Source organism: Macrobrachium rosenbergii, chromosome 56 (genome assembly GCF_040412425.1).
Source record: "Macrobrachium rosenbergii isolate ZJJX-2024 chromosome 56, ASM4041242v1, whole genome shotgun sequence".
Taxonomy (NCBI): Eukaryota; Metazoa; Arthropoda; class Malacostraca; order Decapoda; family Palaemonidae; genus Macrobrachium; species Macrobrachium rosenbergii.
The window spans coordinates 49468980-49492511 of record NC_089796.1 but is presented as its reverse complement, the minus strand read 5'-3'; the positions used below and the strand labels follow the sequence as shown (position 1 = coordinate 49492511).

At 37.8% G+C, this 23532-nt stretch overlaps 1 protein-coding gene across 2 annotated transcripts in view; it reads left to right on the top strand.

The window, feature by feature from the left end:
* Positions 1-23532, top strand: part of SWIP (strumpellin and WASH-interacting protein) — a 944327-nt gene that overhangs the window by 864348 nt on the left and 56447 nt on the right. For both annotated transcript variants that reach the window (XM_067099922.1, XM_067099923.1), the window contains one exon: positions 5409-5533. In XM_067099922.1, the coding sequence (XP_066956023.1) occupies positions 5409-5533 (125 nt within the window). The remainder of the gene's footprint in view (positions 1-5408; positions 5534-23532) is intronic.

The window sequence follows — 23532 nt, the reverse complement described above, 5'->3', positions numbered from 1 at the left end:
AAGAGAGAAAATACTTGTTCATAGATTTATGTATTATATATTTATTTACTTATATATATATATATATATATATATATATATATATATATATATATATATATATATATATATATATATATATGTGTTTGAATGTTTTTTAGATTTGATTTAGATGGTGATTTTATGGAGGGATTATGTAGTGTGCATTTCCCAGCGTTCTGTGTGTGTGTGTATATATATCAAGAGAGAGAGAGATGAGAGAGAGAGAGAGAGATGGAGAGAGAGAGAGAGAGAGAGAGAGAGATTTCGTAAGTTAATAAGTTTGTGTGTGACAGAGAGAGAGAGAGAGAGAGAGAGAGAGAGAGAGAGTTTCGTAAGTTAATAAGTTTCGTGAGAGAGAGAGAGAGAGAGAGAGAGAGAGAGAGAGAGGGAGCGTAATTGTTGACGAGTCATTCGGCTGTTCGGGAGTTGGTCGTTTGTTTGGGTGTGACTGCGTGTCCGTTTGTCTTCGCCTGAGTGTTGTGTAATCGGGGGTCAGTCTTTTGTCAGAGGTAGTGCCAGTCAGTGGTTTCGTGTTGGACAGTTTTTTGTATGTTTTTCCGAGAGTTGTTAGTTTTTCTTGTTGGTGTGCTATTTTATTGTGTGTATATGCTTCTATTTCCTTGTTTTTTTTATATATATATTTCCGTGTTGTGTTTATGGTTGTTTGCGATTGTGTTTATTACGACGGCCTCCTCTACCTCCCAGCAGCCGAGCCTCGTCTTGAGTCTGAAGTGCAAGGTGAGTGTGTATGTTTTTTATTTTTGTGTTTTTTGGGTTTTTGTGTAAGCCCGCCACAATTTCAAATTGAGTAACGGGTGGGTGCGGTTGCAAATTTTTTTCTCCACTTTTTCTTGTAATTACCAATGTTTTTATATGATTGTAAAGCTAAAGATTTGGGCTTTACAACAAAAATATATTCAAATGTGTTTGTGCAGCATCTTACTTACTACAGTCAATTATTTTACGTTTATTCGCTTTTTCTTCTTTTTTATCTTCCCTCTCAATGCAAGGGCATTTAGACATCTCACAGGCCATTTTTTATGCTCACCTAGTAATTTACAATATTTTACTTTCACAATGACAGCAAAATCACCCGTATTACTGGAAAAATAACTGTGTGGTAAGAATTGGAAAAAAATTTCTACATAGCGTGTTTTCAGCCACGCCTGCGGCTAAACTTGACTTTTCATTTACGTGCGCTTGACAATATTTTTCTCCACTTTATTTTCTCGTAATTACCAAAGTTTTTATACTATTGTAAAGCTAAAGACTTGGGCTTTACAACAAAATTATATTCAGATGTGTTTGTTCAACATCTTACTTACTACAGTCAATTATTTTACATTTATTCACTTTTTCTTCTTTTTTTATCTTCCCTCTCAATGCAAGGGCATTTAGACATCTCACAGGCCATTTTTATGCTCACCTAGTAATTTATAATATTTTACTTTCACAATGACAGCAAAATCACCCAAATTACTGGAAAAATAACTGTGTGGTAAGAATTTGAAAAAATTTCTACATTGCGTGTTTTCAGCCACGCCTGCAGCTAATCTTGACTTTTCATTTACGTGCGCTTGACAATATTTTTCTCCACTTTATTTTCTCGTAATTACCAAAGTTTTTATACTATTGTAAAGCTAAAGACTTGGGCTTTATAACAAAATTATATTCAGATGTGTTTGTGCAACATCTTACTTACTACAGTCAATTATTTTACGTTTATTCGCTTTTTTTCTTATTTTATCTTCCCTCTCAATGCAAGGGCATTTAGACATCTCATAGTCCATTTTTTATAATCAGTAATTTATAATCATTTACCTTCACAATGACAGCAATATCACCCAAATTACTCGTAAAATAACCGTATGGTAAGGATTTGAAAAAGATTTCTACATTGCATGTTTTCGGCCAAGCCAGCAGCTAATCATGACTTTTCATATATGTGCGCTTGACAATTTTTTCTCCACTGTATTTTCTCGTAATTACCAAAGTTTTTATACTATTTTAAAGCTAAAGACTTGAGCTTTACAACAAAATTATATGCAAATGTGTTTGTGCAACATCTTACTACAGTCAATTATTTTACGTTTATTCGTTTTTTTCTTTATTTTTGTCTTTCCTCTCAATGAAAGGGCATTTAGACATTCATAGGCTATTTTTGATGCTCACACAGCAATTTACAATCATGTACCTTCACAATGACAGCAAAATCACTCAAATTACTCCAAAATAACTGTATGGTCAGGATTTGTAAAAAATTTCAATATAAGAATATTTTAATATTATTGGATACAGTGAATTAAACTTGACATTTTAAAAGATCCATGTGTGCTTGACAATTTTTGTCTCCATTTGATGTTTGTAATTACGATGATATGCTTTTTATACTATTGTAAAGCTAAAGACTTGAGCTTTATAACAACAATATATTCAAATGTGTTTGTGCTAATTCTTGTTTGTTACAACCTTTTTATTGAATTATCTACAAGTCACTCCATTAATGTCCAAATTAGCTGATATTTATAAATAATATAAATAAAGTATCTAGAGATTCATTTACGCTAACTACTGTAGATGTATACAAGAAAAGCCCTATTGAACTGAGTTAAATAAAGCCAAATAAACTTAGATGATAATCGAATTTCCCACTAAACCAAAACATTGATCATTTTTATTGTTTTTTGTGTTTGAACTATCAAAATAGCAATATAAGAATATTTATAATATTATTGGATACAGTGAATTAAGGCATAACATTTTAAAAGATCCATGCAAAAAAGATGCATATTCGTTATGTTGATGTTTGTATTTACTGATATATGAATATAGAGTACAGTATAATGTAGGCTAGGCCTACCGTATATATATACAATATACCATAGTGTAGGCTAAGCACTTAATTCTTGTTTGTTATTCAATTTCTCTTTTTATTGAATTATGAAAGTCACTCTGCATGAACCTCCAGAATTAGCTGATATTTATAATTACGTTATACCATGTATGTAGGAGAATACAATTTATAGTGTGGTTTTGGCCTCATTAACTCCATTTGGCAACGATTCTGTATACATGTTGCTGGGACATCTTATTGGAGTGGTGGATTATATTCGAGATACGTTTTTTCCAACAGATGATAGGTTTTGTTGGTTTAATCCCACTGTAGATTCCAGCATCACCTTTGTAATCAGCTTTTTATAGTTTTTTTGTGTGTTTGAACTATCAAAATCCTGCAGTTCTAATGGTTTTTAGAAGGGTTTTAAGTATTCCGGGTTTTAGCTATCTTTGTGGCTGGGTCTTTGTAGACGTCTCCTGCAAATATGAGGGTTTACTGTATATTTGTTATATATGAATGTTAATTTCCTGTAACTACCACAGTGTAATATGAATATAAGAAGGCCCATAAAACACTATTTAAATGTTTTTTGCAACCAGCTTTATTTTTTGTTGGCATTTGTCTGTTGTGAACCCCTGTTCACTGGTAGAATATGGACAGATGAAATGTTACAAGGGTATATATACAAAACCAAAAGGTGTGGCATTAAGTCTCTGACCAGGAAGGAATGACCGTTTCTAAGGAGGAGAATAACCAAAAGAGTGGTTTTGGCCTCATTAACTCCATTTGGCGGGGGACGATTCTGGATCTCGCGTTTCCTGGGAAACTTCTTCAAACAGTGGTCTGAGAACAAAACCCGACAAGAAGATGGATTTCCAATGTCCTCCTGACAAGTTCATATTGTTGGTTTGATTGATGATAGCAGATTCCAGCATCTTTCTTTGAAAATGGACAGCTGCTTTTGAAAACCAGGTGCCCCACTCCAGTTTATGACAAGTCCTGTATTTCTGATATGTAGGAAAATCCCGAACTCTCCGGGGGTTTTGATACTGATCTTTTGTGCTCTGTTATTCTTTTCAGAGCTTCATCTACCTGTCTCCCCTATGTCTACCTGTCTCTCCTTTGTTATTTAAGTATATGTTAATGAGCGAACTCTGGATGGATTTGGGATAATGGAAAATAAGGGATTGTTGGAACCTGAGTTGTTTGGTGGCTTTTGGATAGATTTTTTTGTCAAAACGGAAGCTTTATTTTGTTGTTGAAATCTGTTTGTCTGTTGTGATATAACAGGGGCACAGAAGCAAGTGCCAGAAATATATGGTTGCAATGTTTAAATAGTGTTTTATGGGCCTTCTTATATTCATGTGTATATATAGTGTGTGTGTGTGTGCATTTGTATATATATATGTATTATATATATATATATATATATATATATATATATATATATACACATACATATATATACAGTATATATCAGTATATATATACACATATGTAACAGGTTTTTACGTAGGAAAAACCTATTTTTTATAGCTAAGTCCTCAAAGGAGTTACTCTCATGAACCCCTAGAGGGCTCCATAAGACAGACCAGCCAATTTCAAAGCATTCTTGGCCAGTATAGTGGACGTTGACAAAATGATAGAATATAAGGACTCAAGATAAGATGGCTCTATCTCTTTATCTAAAGTGACTGCCCTAGGTTCACTTCTTATCCTTTACATGCAGATGTGGCAACAGCGCATTCTATGTCAGCCATCTATCATGGCAACAATGCATTCTACGGCGGCCCTTTTCCCTCCTTTACTCTTTTGGTCTCACCTCAGAAAAGATGTGTATCTTGTTTTGGCTGTCTCATCACATCCCCAAATCTTATTTTGGTCATCATGGATTATTATATCATCTCTGTGGTAACTCTTATTGGCATTACAGTATTTCATTAACAGGCATCAAATATATTGTTATAGTTTGAACTTTTTTTTTTTTTGTTATACTGTGAGGAATCTGGAGGGAGACTGACTTTATTCTCAGAAACTAACCTGATTTGACTGGCATGCAGTCTGAAAACCAGTGACAGGTAAGCAGCTTTATCATTGGCTGTTGAAGACAATGGCTACAACAGATTTTGGAAATGAAGTTTGAAAGGCATGTATAATGCCTTTTGATATGGAAGGAAAAGGCAAAACTTGAGATACTGTATCTAATTCTATTTTTTTTTCAGATATCATGAATGTTAAAATTCTAATCTGGTGCATCCCAGTTTACAAATGCTTTCAGCTACATGGTTTTATCAGTCTGTTACAGTATTGAGAATATACTAATATGCTGGCCATCACATTAGCTCAGTAACTATTATGTGGAATCTTGCTCAACAAGTTAGTAGCTATGGACATTGATAATAATAAATTAGTTTTTCTTATTTTTAGTTGAAAAGTATCAGTATGAAGTGAATGGTGAATAGTCACTTGTTTTATGTAAATTATCTTACAGTTATTTTTATGATTATATTTAGAAGCCCCAGGATATTGAAATCGCCCTCCTGTTTTAAAGGTAATGCTATGGGATATGTCCGCTTAGTGCGCTCAGGAGGCCTTCATTGCTCCAGCAATGCAGCACGATTCATCCCAGATCTTCAAGATGTTATCAGTTTCAGCCAGTTATGTGAAGATTGTGAGGTATGCATCAAAGCTTTATTAGTTTGTGTTATTTCTTCTGTCAAGAATTTTCACTTCCTGACTTTGATTCATCAAGTGTAAGTGTATATTAGTTATGCTTCTATGGCCTTGTTTTATTTTACCATCTCTATTTTTATTTGCACTCTTACTTCAAAAACAGTAGTGTTGTGAACATCATTTCTTTCACTTTATCTGATAGCTGTTTATGCTACTGAACTGTAAAACTTTAGATTTACCATATTTCTTGTCATCAAAGACACTTGTCTGTTAACTTATCTACAGTAATCTGCCAACAATCAAACAGTTATTTGAGATGACATTTCTTGGGTTTTTTTATGATACTTGTGTTGAGTTACTCTTTTGACTATGAATAATTCATACTTGTCATTCAGAGCTCATATACAATAATTCAATTTACTGTCTAGCAAAGATAACCTCCTCTGCGGACAAGTTAGGCTGATGAAAAACATAACCTTTGGCCCTGAAGAAGCATGGTAAATGTCTGAGATTTATTTTAGGAAGAACGGTGTCTTTGATGCTAGGAAATACAATATTGGAGAGAAAATTAAGTGAAATTAATATTTGGCTTTACTAAAGTTTGTATCTCAAATAATGCAAAACTCCTCAATACCTTCCATTTCCATTTTGAGTGCTTTTTTCATCATCATAATCCTATATTCTGTTTTATTAATTAAGATCTTCATCTTCCAAGAATGCTTCAAATGTGTTCACTCATTGTTTAGGCTTATTCCAAAATGGCACTTTATACTCATTCAGTAGTTTACATGTACTGGAGGATGTTGCATTTTCCAAAATTCTTGCATTTTTACTTCATTACTGTTTTGTGCAAATAGTTTGGGCAAACAGAATAAAAAATAGTAACTTTGAAATTCCTATTACTCCTTGGTCCATTAGTTTTGTCCCTTGCATCTCAGATTGATCTTTGACATGAACTGAAAAGAATGTAGATGCCAAGGTACCTTGTCCCACACACACACACACAGTCTTGAATAGGATTTCTCTTTCAAAGCAATTCCAAATAGCCAGCGCTTCAGTTGCCTATGCCATGTGATTTTATAACTATTGGGTCAGTATCTGTAGCGTCCTTATCATATACAAATATCACAAGCTTTCCCTCTGAGATCCTGTGTTAATCTGACTAGATGGCAGAAGCCACTCCCTTACTCTCGCTTGATAACAGACACACTCGGTGCACAAAATAAAAAGCATGAAATAGAAATCTTATTCGAAATATGAATTTAATATTGAAATAATTGGTTAAAAATAACAAATATTCTATATCTAGTTAGAATAGGCTTTAAATCATATGGAATGTCTACTAAATTGTAATTAATATCCAGCTACCAGACAACTGAGTAGCAATGAGATCTCAAAGCATCGTAAGGTACTGCTGAGGTTTTACTTAATCAGCTCTTTAGGCAATAACAACTCGCTTTAGTTCGCTCTCACTCCAGCAAGTTCTACGATTCCTTCATAGCAACCTTTATCATTTACGGAATAATATATGTATTAATATTTAATTTGTAACATAATTGCTCTGTCATGCCTTGTATGCTCCGGCACACAAATGAATACAATACAGTGGCGGACAGCCAATTAAGGTATTACTTGGAGCTGAAAATTAAAAGAAACATTGTGGACAATACTATCGTTAAACCCAGTGAGTGTAAAATAAACCAAGCAATTAAAATTGTTTTAAGTGAATGTGTTATGTTTTATGGAGCACATAAACATATATTACCAGTATAGAAAAACATATAAACTACATAGCATGACTTATACCATGATAAATGTTATTAATAAATTATGTATGAGCATATTTGTAAAAAAAACTCCAACAGAAAATCACCCATTAAACATGTGTAAGATACTGGTGTTTTACTGTATATAACACACCAAAATTTAAGTATACCTTAGTTTTATCAGACCACTGAGCTGATGAACAGCTCTCCTAGGGCTGGCCCGAAGGATTAGACTTATTTAACGTGGCTAAGAACCAATTGGTTACTTAGCAACGGGACCTACAGCTTATTGTGGAATCCGAACCACAGTATAGCGAGAAATGAATTTTTATCACCAGAAATAAATTCCTCTAACTCATCAGCCGGCTGCGGGAATTGAACTCCGGCCCATCGAGTGACAGTCTGAAGCTCAACCGACTCAGCCAAAGAAGGGCATTTATAACACACCAAGTCCAGTTCAAATGAATCGGTACACATGACACAAAAATGAAATATTGGGCATATCATAAAATCAAGTATGTGTATATTTGCCTAAAAGTATATGTACAATACAGGTTGTCCATCACAAATCCGGCATCATTGGGACCTGGAGGGTGCCGGATTAGCCATTTTGCCGGATTAGCTATTTATTAGGCTAGAATACACGAAACCCAGTAGCTAAGCGCCTCATCTTAGAATTAAAATATCCCATAAATCAGTACAAGTTGGTTAATAAAGAAAAGACAATTATCAAATAAATTCAAATGAAATTTTATTGAAACAGAGGTACAGATACAGTAAAATAATTGGTAGAGGTACACTACAAATTAATTCTGTTTCATATATTTTGGCCTTTCTTTGATTAGTTTATCTTGCAGCATGTAAAGATTCATTATTTCTTGCTCAGTTATAAAACTGCGCTGCTCTAAACCTTTCAGCAGTTCACCTGTCAGCTGAATTAACCGATCAATAGAAACTCTTTCTGCTACCTGTACATCATCTTCACTTTCATCATTACTTTCTCCTTCACTGTCAAGTTTATTCAAGAGTTCAACCTTTTCCGATATGGACAATGTTCGGTGTTTGCGCTTTACACCACGAGAAGCACTTCTATTATTCAATGGGGCTAAAATATGGCCAAAAGACAATAATCAATGTAAAAAATGAAACAGCAAAAGCATGCCTGTGTTTACAAACACCTCCAGTTTGTTGATGCAGCACACTGCGCCACCAAATCAAAGCGGCCAGCGAGCAAGTTAGCGCAGCAACCCAGGAAATTTGAAAACTAGTGCTGAAACATTAGAAATTACTCTAGCCGAAATTTGTGCTGGATTACTGATTGTTCCGGACTACTGATTGCCGGATTAGTGATGGACAACCTGTAAGTATAGCTTAGTTTTACCAGACCACTGAGCTGATTAACAGCTCTCCTAGGGCTGGCCCGAAGGATTACACTTATTTTACGTGGCTAAGAACCAATTGGTTACTTAGCAACGGGACCTACAGCTTATTGTGAATCCGAACCACATTATAGCGAGAAATGAATTTCTATCACCAGAAATAAATTCCTCTAACTCTTCATCAGCCGGGCGGCGGAATCGAACTCGGCCCGTCTGGGAATGACGGTCTGAAGCTCAACCAACTCGGCCAACAAAGGGCTTGGACAACCTGTATATATATATATATACATACATTCATATATATACATATTAGGGGCATGGGGTAGTTCATGGAGCCAACACTAGGTCACCATAAGAGTCCGCTAATGGCTTTGGGAACCACTCCGGGGTCACTGCTATAAGAGGTGCGAAATAATGATTACATGGACATGTACTGCTGGTTTATTGGGAAAGCTGGTTGCTTATAAAGCGGCGTGCGGACGTCATACAAAGGCATACAATAGGATACAGGTGACCTGAGGTCAATTGTTCTTAATGTGACACAGGACAGGTAAATACAAATAACAAAAGTTAAATTACAAGAATTGACACACTAATACTCTGACACATGTACAAAGTAAACAAGCATAAATAAATCAGTAATAGATATGTATTTACATAGATAAAAATGTGGCTGTTTAGCATGACCCAGGCTTGTAGGAAGGCACCGTAGAAAACGGGAGGTTCACCATAGAAAACCCTTTGAGCATGGGGACTTTACAGATAGGTTAATAAGTAGTGATGGAAATGCACTGAAAGAAAAGCACCATAAAAGGACACAACATTTTCTCTCAAAATTCATATACATATACATACACACACATATACATTATATACATATATATATATATATATATATATATATATATATATATATATATATATATATATATATTGTTACATGTGAGGGTCTTGGTTGATCATGTATTATTCAATTTACGTAATTTTTACGGCCCTGCAAACCAAGATTACACGTAACCTGCCACTTGAAGCCAAAAGTTAACCTCAAAGACAGACGTTAATTAGCCAAAGGTCTCCAGTTAAGGGTTATTAACCTTAACAAAGAATATTTGAGATGAATTTGATTTTAAATGCAACGGTTCTCCCAAACATTCGGACGCTTGAGGCATACAAAGCATCGAGATTTAACCTGATTTTGCTTACCCTAAATCCTAGGTATTTTACTGGAATAAATGGGGTTGAAGCTCACAATATAATAATTAGGCTTAATCTAGACTTCGTAAACACATATACACTAAGTGGTGGCTGAAGGAAGAAAACAAAGAAAAAATGTGAAATACAGAAAAGTACTAGTCAATCGGCGAAGCTTCAACAAGAATCGGACTTACCGTGAATGTCGAGTCGCTGCGCAAACGAGGGACCTCAGGAGTCGTATTCTGGCAGTCTTCCCAATTCACTAATTAAGATAGACGTAGGAGAAAAGTAATAAAGAACAAAGAATATCGTTCGGGCACGCACGCAGCGTCACCCTGGTTCGTGACCGCTGGGATCTCTCTGACCCGACCTCGCCGTTCCCGCCAGAGGAGGGCTTATACGCCCGGGCAATCCGACCTTGACAAAGGCATCGTCGAATGCATAGAATAAAGCTTAGGGCCACCATAACTAGGGTCATTGAGCGTAAACCTTCTCTGAGGCTTAGGTCCCTAATGCCCTAGCATATTTTGTTTACAAACTTTCCAGCCTATGCGGCGCCATTTGTCTACTGCGGTGATTGTTATTTTTAAATTGCCTAGCCTACCTGGGCGGGCAGAGATGTTCTCTGTCGAGGTGAATCGGACTAATATTCCTACACCTAACTACATCGAGGGCGAACAGCAGTAATATTTATAAAAGCTCCCCCTTAAGAGGGCCTTCACTCCCTTTTCGGGCGTGAAGGTCTATACTAAGCAAGCTGTTCGCCTCTCGTAGGTTACTCTCCTTCCCTGGGCAGATTAGTCCTGGTTAGCCTACCTAGCTACAGAACTACCTAACCCTAGATAGGATATGAGCTGTATTCACTACTTTACCTAATTCTAATAGTACTAGAAGGTGCTCACGGTTATTATAGGCTACCTCCTACAATCATGATGTGTTTTAGACCTAGCCTAGTGGTACATTCTATGATATTCCCTAGCCTAACCTATCCTAATTGACCGTAGCACCAACATAAGAGTTAACATTCTAACTAAATTACAACATGGTTTATGTTTAATACAATTAAAATTTACTAGTTAATTCATGAGGGTTGCCTCATATGATAAATGGGTGCCTCACTGAGGTCTTAGGCCATGCGTGTCACGAGCATCGTGGCTCGTTTCACAATAGTTAAGATTACTGAAATTAGTTAGGCTACTTACATGATTACTGCGGCTCGGTGGTAAGTGGAAAGAACAAGGCTACTAAATTGATGTACTGTACTTTAAGGTGGCCTAGGCTAGGTACAAATAAAAGGAAGAGATCACACTGGCTACCTTCTCTGGGCAAGGGGCCAGGATCACTCTTAGATGTTAGGGCACTGTGCCGAGAGGGCACTAGTGCCAGGATGAGCGTATAGCTCGGCAACTACTGGGCTCTCTTCCGCCCCCTTCTTCTTCTTCTTCGGTTTCCTCCAAGGCCTATCAGTAGCTGGCCTAGCAGGTGATGAGAGCACCGACTCTGGGACAGGCCAGAAGGGCTAGCTGCGGGCGCGAAGTCAGGGGCAACTGCAAAAGCTGCGGGAGGACTCCCTACTCCGGCTGCTGCGACAACCGGAGCGAGAGCGATCTCGACTTCTGCGTCCGAGGATGCCAGTTCCTGGTCTTCCAAGGAAGGGGTACCATTTCGATCCTCCAGGGTTCATCCCCTGAGTCAAATTTTGCAAAGAAGAATCTTGCAAAGAAGAAGTTTCGGTGCTGGAGGCTCTCCAGTCGCGATGATCAACTGCATGGGGAATCCTAAATCTCCCGGAGGAGGATTCACCTCATGATTTAGACCCGGCATAGGGGCCTTTTCCATTGGTAGCTCAACGTCCGTGGCGGACGGAGTCTGGCACTGCTCAGTGCTCGCAAGTGGCACTGGCAGCAGTTGAGGTCAGGCATGCCTGACAAGGGGTCCGAGGTGCAATACCTCTCGGACGACTTGGGTTTGGCTGCGGCAGAGATTCCTGCCCCAGCGGGAGATCGTAGCCTCTCGGTGAGTTTTGTTCGGGGGCGTCCGCTGGGCGTTGCTTGGTTGGGCAGCCCTCCCAATTTGTGGAGTGGTCTGCCCGCTTGCACGTCCTGCAGCGGTACTGCTCCTCCTGAATCTCTCTTCGCGGAGGGGGAGGACCTCTTGGTGGGCCAGCCCTTCGCGATTGGAGAGGGCTAGGCCTGAAATAGGTTGGGTGGCGCCCCTTCCGTGGACCACTTTGGTGGGCGGAAGGTGGAGGTTTGTCATGGTTGAGAGGTTTACATGTGGCCTCTGTGGAGGAGGTAACGTGGCTGCGGAGTGGCGTTGGTGACGGGCTTCGCAGAGAAGATCCCGACCCAACAAGAAGACCACTCCGGGCCGAATTCCACCTACCACGCCAAGGCGGTGGGGTATCGTGCCCCAAGGTGTCATTACCTGGAGTTGGACAGTAGGAACGGTAATGGTGTGGCCCTCTATCCACTTCATTTCCCCGGGTTTCTTCGTCAACCATGGCACCGGCTGGCACTTGGGCCCTAGTGATCAGGCTAATGTCTGCCCGCAGTGTCTACTGTGACCGGAAGGGTCACGGGCAGGCTAGTGCTCTGAAGAGGGGCCACCGAGATGAACTGGGTTTCCAGTCTCTCGGGGGTAAAGGATCCGGTGTGGACCAGCCGCAGAAAATGAAGTGCTGATTAGGTTGACAAATTTGGTGGTGGGGACATGATGTGGACAGGCCGGAGATCCAGCATTGTAGTGGCTAGCAGCCCCACAGGATCTGCACGGGCCTTTTGGATGGGCTCGGTGGCCTGCAGTAACTGTTGGAGGAGAGGGCTGAGCGGATGAATCGGGAGCGGAGTTCTGGCTGGTAGGGTTAGGCTGCTTATTAGTGCCGAGTTTGTATCGGCACTCAGCTTCAGCGTGGCCCCCTTCTTGCAATAGTTGCACAGGGTCTTGCTAGGCAGTCCATTCTTCGGCGAGTGGAGTTCGAGAGGTAGGCGGAGGGATGATTCGCTTCTGAGAGGTGCTATGCGACTGATTGAAAGGTTTCCCACGAATCAGCCATGCGACAAGCTTCCATAAGTGTGGAGGGCTGTTTATCGTTAAGATATACTGCAAGGGGCCCTGGCACACATTGGAAAAGGTCTTCTAGCATGGTCCGATTGAAAAGATCCTCAAACGTCGTGCAGGCCAAGGAGTCGAACCAGCGCGCACCGGACTGGGTTTTGTGACATGCCCATTCCGTCCAAGACCAGCCGACTTCCTTGGCAAGACCTCGGAACCGTTGTCTCCATTTTTCTGGGGTTATCTCGTAGGCCTTTGTAATGACTCTACGAACTTCCGCCATGTTGCCTCTCTGGCTCTTCTCCAGTGAGCGAAGCGCTGCCTTGGCTTTTCCTCCATATGCTTGGCTAGTATTAAGGCTCTCTCCGTCTCCGTGGTGCTGTAGTTATCGAAAAGAGCCTCGATCTCCTCCAGCCATGCTTCTGGCTCGTCCTCAGTCCACTTGGGGACTAGGGAATTGATGCTCGAAATTGGAGCGTTTGATGCAGCAGGTGTAGGACTGGAGGCTTGATGGCTAGCCATAGCTTCGGCATTCTCCATTTTCGCTCTCTCAAGCTCGAGCTCCTTCTCCTTTAGGGCTAACTCAGTTTCCTTGCAGGCTAACTCATGCTGTCTCCTTCTTTCTTCTCTTTCCTCTTCATACTGCCTTTGCTCGGTCATACACCTTCGTTCTTCTTCATACTTCCCTCTGCTCGGCTTCATACTTCCTCTGCTCGAGTCTTTCTTCCTTCTCCCGCTTGGCCAAGTCGTCCACTTGCTCCTTAACCCAGGTAGTAAGTTCCGAGCCGGTGAGACCTGCCGCCGTCCCCAGCCCCAGGAAAGTTTTATAATGCTCTGCTGCCATGGTTCTGGTGGGGAAGGGCGTCTAACCGGTCGAGTGGGCGCACTTGGGCAGCGAGGAAGTGTCTCTTCAATGACGTGGCACCCTTTCAAAAGGTGGCACTGTAGTTTGGGTGTGCCGTGTACAGGTCACACTGGTGGCACTCAGTATCCCTAGGCACTGGTGCAGGTTAGGTCCCAGAAGAACCTTCTCTTCTGTGTTCCCTTTTGTTTTGTTTTATTTATTTTTTTTCTTTAGTGGCACTTATGGTGCCAATGTGTTCCTAGGGACCCTCTACTGGAGTCCAACTAGGCTATATGGGAGGAAAGGCACTCTACACCCCTGCAGAGTGCAACAATCGAATGAGAGAGAAAGGGAAGGTAAAAAGAGAGAGAGAGAGAGAGAGAAGTAAGCTATTCAAGTGATGACAGTGCTGCAAATTATTGGCACTGTGGAATAAAGTGAATTTGGGTTTTTTTTTTCTTTAAAGATCCTCGTGAGTGGCTGGTCCCAGTACCGGCCCCAGTGCTGGCCCCTTCTTTTTTCAGAGGGTGAAAACTACTGTTTGCTTCGGTCTGGATAGCAGGCCTCACTCGTGACCGACAGTTTATCACTGTATTGTAATTACTCTTAACTTGTCCTCATCTATTGTGGGACAGAGGTGTTTCTTTTATTTGGTTTATTGTATTCGAATTAATTAGCCTAGTGTCGGCCGTTCTTTTTTCTTACACTTGGCATGGATCTTAGATTTTCAATCAAATTTCTTGCTGCTTGAGAACATGTAAACAAAGATTTTATACATGCACAATGGCATGGATCTTAATAAAATGATATAGATGCGTCGTCTTGGCTTCCTTAGGGATTACTTTATTATCTTAATTTTCCGGGAGCCGACGTCACAAAAGTTTATCGTAAAAATTTTAAATTTTCTTTATATGATTTTTTATAGTAGGTATTCGTATAGGAACTTGTTATTACTCCTAACTAAGGCCTATCTTTCCCTGCCTAAATTATCTTTTTGTTTTTTTTTGTCTAGCTAAGATATTAGGAGGTGGGTTCACTACGAAAAGCAAAAAAAAAAAAATGCCCCAGAGTGGTCACAACAGGATGACAATAACAAGGTCTTAAGATGGCGGAAAAGTCCCGTTAGGCCTAAATTTCAAAACAACCTCTGGCTGGCGAAGGAACACCCAAAATGGCCGTTCTCTCACAAACAGTTCGAACAATTTCAAAACAACGAACACGGCGGAGGAATCCAAGATGGCGGGTATTTTCTTTTTAACAAATTCAAAACAACCCATAAAACAAATGCAGGTATCCAGATTTTACTTTAAATATACCAATCATGCATAGCGTTTTACGTTACGGATGGAAAACTAAATTACCAAACAACTTTGTCTTTTGTTATCGTATTCTCACCGGACATTAAACAAAAGAATGAAAAGAGAAATGCTAGCCTGCCTGCGTAAATTTACGTTGTTGAACGGTATTTTATTGTAAAATTACTATTTCAGTTCGTTTGCTACTTCACTGACACGGTTTTGAATGATTCCCGCTATATGCAAACAATAACGATCGGAATTGCCGACGCGATTTCTACATTACTTTGTGTATATGAACTGGGCTCCGCTTTTTCGGCCTTTGAATTCGTTACTTGAACGACTTGATTCACGATCCGAACACGGTAAAATGCCCTTGTCTTAAACGTTATAAATTGTGATTCGCTCTGCTCTCGAGTCCCTTCTTACCTACAGCTAATTCTCGCTACACTTGTTATTATAACTATTCTCTTTACTGCTTATTATTATGCCTCGTTCCTTGTTTGGAAGAATGAAATGGAGTTCAATATCTGACTTTTATTTTTTTTTTTTTTTTTGGAATTAATGTAATTTTAATTTCCTTTTCTCCAGATTCTTTCTCTAAAATGTACTTTAGATTCTACGCAAGGTCGCCAATGTTACGTGTGAGGGTCTTGGTTGATCATGTATTATTCAATTTACGTAATTTTTACGGCCCTGCAAACCAAGATTACACGTAACCTGCCACTTGAAGCCAAAAGTTAACCTCAAAGACAGACGTTAATTAGCCAAAGGTCGCCAGTTAAGGGTTATTAACCTTAACAAAGAATATTTGAGATGAATTTGATTTTAAACGCAACGGTTCTCCCAAACATTCGGACGCGAGGCATACAAAGCATCGAGATTTAACCTGATTTTGCTTACCTAAATCCTAGGTATTTTACTGGAATAATGGGGTTGAAGCTAACAATATAATAATTAGGCTTAATCTAGACTTCGTAAACACATATACACTAAGTGGTGGCTGAAGGAAGAAAACAAAGAAAAAAATGTGAAATACAGAAAAGTACTAGTCAATCGACGAAGCTTCAACAAGAATCGGACTTACCGTGAATGTCGAGTCGCTGCGCAAACGAGGGACCTCAGGAGTCGTATTCTGGCAGTCTTCCCAATTCACTAATTAAGATAGACGTAGGAGAAAAGTAATAAAGAACAAAGAATATCGTTCGGGCACGTGGTCGCAGCGTCACCCTGGTTCCGTGACTCGCTGGGATCTCTCTGACCCGACCTCGCTGCAGTTCCGCCAGAGGAGGGCTTATACCGCTCGGGCAATCCGACCTTGACAAAGGCATCGTCGAATGCATAGAATAAAGCTTAAGGGCCACCATAACTAGGGGTCATTGAGCGTAAACCCTCTCTGAGGCTTAGGTCCCTAATGCCCTAGCATATTTTGTTTACAAACTTTCCAGCCTATCGGCGCCATTTGTCTAACTGGTGATTGTTATTTTTAAATTGCCTAGCCTATCGTGGGACAGAGATGTTCTCTGTCGAGGTCAATTGGACTAATATTCCTACACCTAAATACATCGAGGGCGAACAGCAGTAATATTTATAAAAATATATATATATATATATATATATATATATATATATATATATATATATATATATATATATATATATATATATATATATATATATATATATATATATATATATATATATATATATATATATATATATATATATATATATATATATATATATATATATATATATATATATATATATATATATATATATATATATATATATATATATATATATATATATATATATATATATATATATATATATATATATATATATATATATATATATATATATATATATATATATATATATATATATATATATATATATATATATATATATATATATATATATATATATATATATATATATATATATATATATATATATATATATATATATATATATATATATATGTCTACAAAATATAAGGATAGGTAGGTGACCTTTGAAAAGTTGGGTCAGCATATTATAGGGTCCATTTTCACTACACGCAGCAGATAGTGAAACTGCTGAAACATTCTCATACCACAAGGGTCAAGAAACCACCTTGGTGACAAGACACAATTTTACTGCAAAATGTTTTCAGCAAAGAACGTTCTAAAGCTGAACCAGTTACAAAAATCTATTTTTGAAGGATACTTCTTAATAATGTATGGTATGTATATGGTATTTAACGCCTTGAAATACAGAGGCGTGTCTTGCCGACAGTATCTTTGACCTCGAATGATGTCATACAAAGTATGTTCGTTCGTGCGTTACATAATGAATATAATGGGAGGAACCATTGTTGAATCGGACTTGTGAGATCCGATATCATGTGTGTCTGAAGATGTGAGTGATTTTCACATGGAGACTGTCCCAGAGGACTTGTGGAGTATTTCTGTTCCACTCCATTCCTATTCCTTTCCTCTCTCCCTCCTACGAGGATGAGAGTGGTATGACATTTGAGATGACCTGTTTTAATTGATTGACGTTGTTCATGTTTTGACAGATGAGTTATTTTCTGTAATTGGGGGTTTATGATTTTGGAGCATTATTTCCTTAGAAGATTTTCTGATAGTTATGTGAAACATTGGATTTCATTCTTCGTAATTTTTATTATTTAAGTTATTTTTCGTTGATTTTGTCAATAAAGGGTTTTAGTTTTGTACTTAGTATCTAATTCCAGTAGTCCTCAGATTTTAGTTAGGGAAAGATATAACTTATGATGCCGGCTCACGTTACTGCTATCACACAATGTCTCGGAATAAGCGAGATCAAACCTCTGTTCATAAAACAGAGACTTAAATCAAGTATGGGCTCAGAAAGGGCCTTTACAGTTTTTGGTGCAGCGTAAAGGTAGCGTAAAAGGTAGCATATAAGATAGTTAGGGCAGTTAGAAGAGTGTTAAATAATTAGGCATGTATACGTTTCGAAGAGATATAAATTAGTGTTGGCATCTCAGGATATTTTTTGTGGGAGTCAGCAGTTGTTTTATAGGCGAGCCATGGCGTCTATCTCGCTAGCTAGTGTTTTGTATTTAGTGTTTTGGGTAGGGGGTAAAAACAGTGATATTGTGCAATAATTGCGATATTAAGACCACTATCGCATGTTAAAACACGTGAATATAGTAATTTTGATGTTTTTAGTTTCTCTCTCTCTTAAGTGGAAATGGAAATTCTCATTGGCGCTGCTAACGTAAGTGTTGTGATGTTATTTTTTGGTTGTGTTAATGTAAAATTGTCCTTTTCGTTGTGTTGTAACTGGTGATAGGGACAACTGTGTGTTTTGTCGTTGAGTTTTGACTAATGTTTCTGTTTGCAACGAGTGTGTTACGTCATCACCACGGTGACATAGTAAGTATGTCACGAGTTTGGCGGGCGTCTTACTTGCTTTGCCACGTCTAGTGAAGCGCTGGGCGTATTATGGTGTGTTGTATTTTTCTTTTTTTATAGCAATTCTGCGTACGCATCGGTGTGTATTATGTAAGGGTGATATTTGGTTGTTGGGTTATTTCTGGGAACTTTAATATTTGGGTAGTATCCTCACGTGATATTTATGAGTTGCGGGGTGCAAAACAGTTTTTGCACAAGTGTGAATGCACTTCTTGGTTTTTAGTTACTGCAATATTGCGTGTGGGTATGTGTGTGTAGTATGGGCAGAGCGCTTTATTTGCTTGAGTGACACTTTCCGTTTGGACAAAGGGAAGTGTTGATCCAGCAGTTTTTGCGTTGGAGACACAGAGGAGCGGAGGTTTGGTGTTAGCATTTTTTTCTGTAAGCGTCATCAGGCCTTGATGCATGTGCAAAGAGGGTGGAAACGAATTTCTCTTTTCTCTCTCTGTGCCTGAGAAGCACTTTTCCAGGGTCTTTTTTGTGGCCTTTTATAGCTTGGCCTTGGGAGAAGTGAACTTCTTTTTTTTTTTTTGACTGACTAAAGAGGAGTCAGAATGAATGATGAGAAAGTTAAAGCCATGGTGAGTTTTCCAGTTCCCAAAACCAGAAACAGATTCGTTCGTTCCTAGGTATGTTGGTTTCTTTCCGTTTTGTGCGGAATTTTTCTACAATAGCGTCTCCATTGACAGATTTGTTACGAGAAGGCGTTAAGTTTGTTTGGGGTGATAGTCAGCAATTAGCTTTGAGAAGCTTAAGAACGCTTTGGTGAACCCACCAGTTTTGAAGTTTCCAGATTTTAGTCAACCGTTCACCTTAGTGAAAATGACGTCAGTCAGGAAGGTATAGGTGCGTGTTTGATGCAGAAATTTGAGAAATTACACCCAATTGCTTTTTATAGCAGAAAGTTCAAAACGCGTGGTAGTAATTTGAAAGGCTGATGTCAGTTGTGGACAAGGAGGCTAAGTTCATGATCGTCTCTAGCCTTGTTCATTTTAAGATGTTGTTGTTGGGAAATAAAGTTGAGATTTTTACAGGTCATCAACCGTTGTTAGAGCTTTTTAATAAGCCAAATTTGTCGCCCAAGAGAATCGTTGGTTCCTAACATTGAGAGATTTTGATGCAAACCTCAAATACATTGAAGGTAAGCATAATGTGGTTGCAGATGCATTGAGCAGATATTTTCCAGTTGAGGATGAGGAAATACACACGAATCCTGTGTGGGAGAAAGATAAATATTTGGTGTCTAATGTCTCTGCTATTAGTAGTTCTGAGAGATCGCATGTAGAGGACATACACGTTTCTACAGTGCATACCGGAGAGAAATACAAGTCGGCAGTCTCGGAAGAGATTGTTGTTCAGTGATATTGAGGGTAACGCTGTGTGTTATATTACTGGTGAAAATGTCACTTGGGACATAGGCTTGCTATCGAACAAAAGCAAGATGAGGATAAATTGTTGTCAGATGCTAAGGCATTTCTTAGGGGAGTTTCACCGAAGAAAGGGTATAAGTTGCCTTTTTCTGGTCTAGAGTTGAGAATAATTTATTGGTGAGGAAAGTTTAAGTATAACTAAGAAGTACTCGAAGCATGGGTGAGATTACACAAATCATCGTGCCAGAGAGTCTAGTACCACAAGTTCTAGACATTGTACATTGTAAATTTGGTTCTCCTCATTTTAGGTGTGGACAAGGACGTATGAAAACGTCAGGTCAAAGTTCTTTTGGAAAAATATGTTTTCCGCAGTAGAAGCCTTTGTGAAGAAGTGTGCTGTTTGCAATGCGAATAAGCCATATTCGACAGTGTTGTGTCGTTTGGGTTCATATCGTACCACATAAGGCCATTTCAGAGAGTGCATATGGATGTTCTGGGTAATTTCTCAGAATCTGCTTATGGGTATAGACATTTATTAGTGGTTGTTGATGAATGGGTTGTAAATGGGCATGACTTGTGAGATCCGATTCTTGTGTGTCTGAAGATGTGAGTGATTTTCACATGGAGACTGTCCCAGAGGACTTGTGGAGTATTTCTGTTCCACTCCATTCCTATTCCTCTTTTCTCTCTCTCCCTCCTACAAGGATGAGAGTGGTGTGACATTTGAGATGACCTGTTTTAATTGATTGACGTGTTCATGTTTTGACAGATGAGTTATTTTCTGTAATTGGGGTTTATGATTTTGAGCACTATTTCCTTAGAAGATTTTCTGATAGTTATGTGAAACATTGGATTTCATGCTTCGTAATTTTTAAGAGGTTATTTTCGTTGATTTTGTCAATAAAGGGTTTTAGTTTTGTACTTAGTATCTCATTCCAGTAGTCCTTAGATTTTAGTTAGGGAAAGATATAACTACGATGCCGTTTGCTCACGTTACTGCTATCACACAATGTCTCGGAATAAGTGAGATCAAACCTCTGTTCATAAATATATATAGTATATATATATATATACTATATATATATATATATAGTATATATAATATATATAATATATATAATATATATGTATATAGTATACATACAGGCAGTCCCCGGTTTACGACGCAATTCAGAACAGGTATTTATTTAAGTTTCTCTCTGAGTATTTAATATTTTGTGTGGCCTCCATCTGCCTGTACCACAGCCTGCATTCTTGAGGGGCATGATTTCAGCAAATCGCAAAAATACTGAGACTCAAACTCCAATTCCCTGAGCACTTCGGTCACCTCTCTTTGCAGGTTGTCGAGGCTTGCTATACAATCATAGTTCACTGTGCGTGCTTCAACATGATCTTTTAAGATACTACCAGTGTTTTCACACACATTAAGGTCAGGGGAGCTACCTGGAAATTCACTTGGCGAGAAGAAATCGATACCACTTTTTCAAAGCAGCTCCTGTGTCTGAAGAGCCTTGAAACATGGTGCCTTATCATGCAAAAATGCGACTTCAACAGATAACACATTTTCAGGATCTCTGAGGAAAGAAATACTCCACCAGTAAGCACAGTTTCTCTGAAGTATTTGCCATTCCATGACTAAAATTTTTTTCTTTGATGATCCACATTAACCATTTGGCTGTGAAACAGAGAAAAATTCCCAAACATTCAGAAAATTTCACAACTTGGCGATAGGACACGTCATCGTTGATATCATCCAACTTTGCAGCCCAAATGATGTCATTTTTATGATTTGGCTTCCTGAATGTAAATGAAGAATTCATCTGATGCGGCAACATGGAGAAAGTCGGCTTCAGCCCAGTCTTCAAGAAATGAACCACAAAACCATGCACGGTCTTCTCTCTGTTGCTGAGTGATGTTGGGCTTGCAGACAACATGAAATGGCTTGATACCAGATTATTTCAACTCACGATGTACAGCACTATAACTTCTCTTCTTTCCCCTTTTTGTTTCTAGTTCAAGTGCCAATTTACGTAAAGACTTTCTTGGTCTACCCACTACCTCAGCTATGATGTCTTTTGACTCCTGAGAAAGGACTTCAGGCCTTTCAAGATTCTCACTCTTTTTGTGATGACAGTCATATGGATTTTTGTTCCAGTTTCTTTTAACAAAGGATTCATCTCTTTTATTTAATGTATTTAGCTATCCAGGAACATGAAATGAAGGATGTGCCAGCATCCCTGGCCTCTCTGAAGGTTATAGCCCGGATTCGGTCAATCCATCCAATTTCCTCCAGAGTCGTTAACCATGGCTGTATCTAACTCCGTCACTCCAGTCTGAAAAATACAAGAAATGTAAAATGAAAAATAGCTTAATAGAAACTTAAAATAATGTTCTTGGAGATAGGCTATAGCAGAAAACTTCATAACTTTCCATTTGTTCTGTGGAGGGGGCTCTAATTTTCAAACATAGAGGGTATTTTATATATATATATATATATATATATATATATATATATATATATATATATATATATATATATATATATATATATATATATATATATATATATATATATATATATATATATATATATATATATATATATATATATATATATATATATATATATATATATATATATATATATATATATATATATATATATATATATATATATATATATATATATAATATATAATATATATATATATATATATATATATATATATATATATATATATATATATATATATATATATATATATATATATATATATATATATATATATATGTATGTATATACAGTTTCTCACGATGGGGTTCCGTTTTCCTATGCCGTGTCATAAACAAGAATCATCATAAACCGAAAAAATCGTCAAAAATCCTAAGAAAACCTTACTTTTAATGCTTTAGGTGTATTGAAAATGATGTAAACTGTATTTTTATTGAGTTTTTCATCCAAAAAATCTCCAAATTTTGATTATTCTGCTGTTTTGGAGCCATATATCTTCTGTTTGATCGGTGTACGGTGTGTCGTAACCCTGGAACATGCGTCGTAAACCAGGAAATAATTTCTGATGAATGTATTTGAAAAGCGTCGTAACCTCAGAATGTCGTAAGCCGCAACCATCGTAAACCGGGGACTGCCTGTATGTATATTATATACATATATATTATATATACTATATATATATATATATATATATATATATATATATATATATATATATATATATATATATATATATATATATATATATATATATATATATTATGTATGTGTGTATGTATATGTATATTGAATTTTGAGAGAAAATGAAATCCTATAATGGTGCTATTTCTTTAGTGCATTTCCATCACTACTTATTAACCTATCTGTAAAGTCCCGCTCAAAGGGTTTTCTATGGTGAACCTCCCGTTTTCTCTGGTTGCCTTCCTACAAGCCTGGGTCATAAAACAGCCACATTTTTATCTATGTAAATACATATCTATTACTGATTTATTTATCTTGTTTACTTTGTACATGTGTCAGAGTATTAGTGTGTCAATTCTTGTAATTTAACTTTTCATGTTATTTGTATTTACCTGTCCTGTGTCACATTAATAAACAATTGACCTCAGGTCACCTGTATCCCTATTGTATGCCTTTGT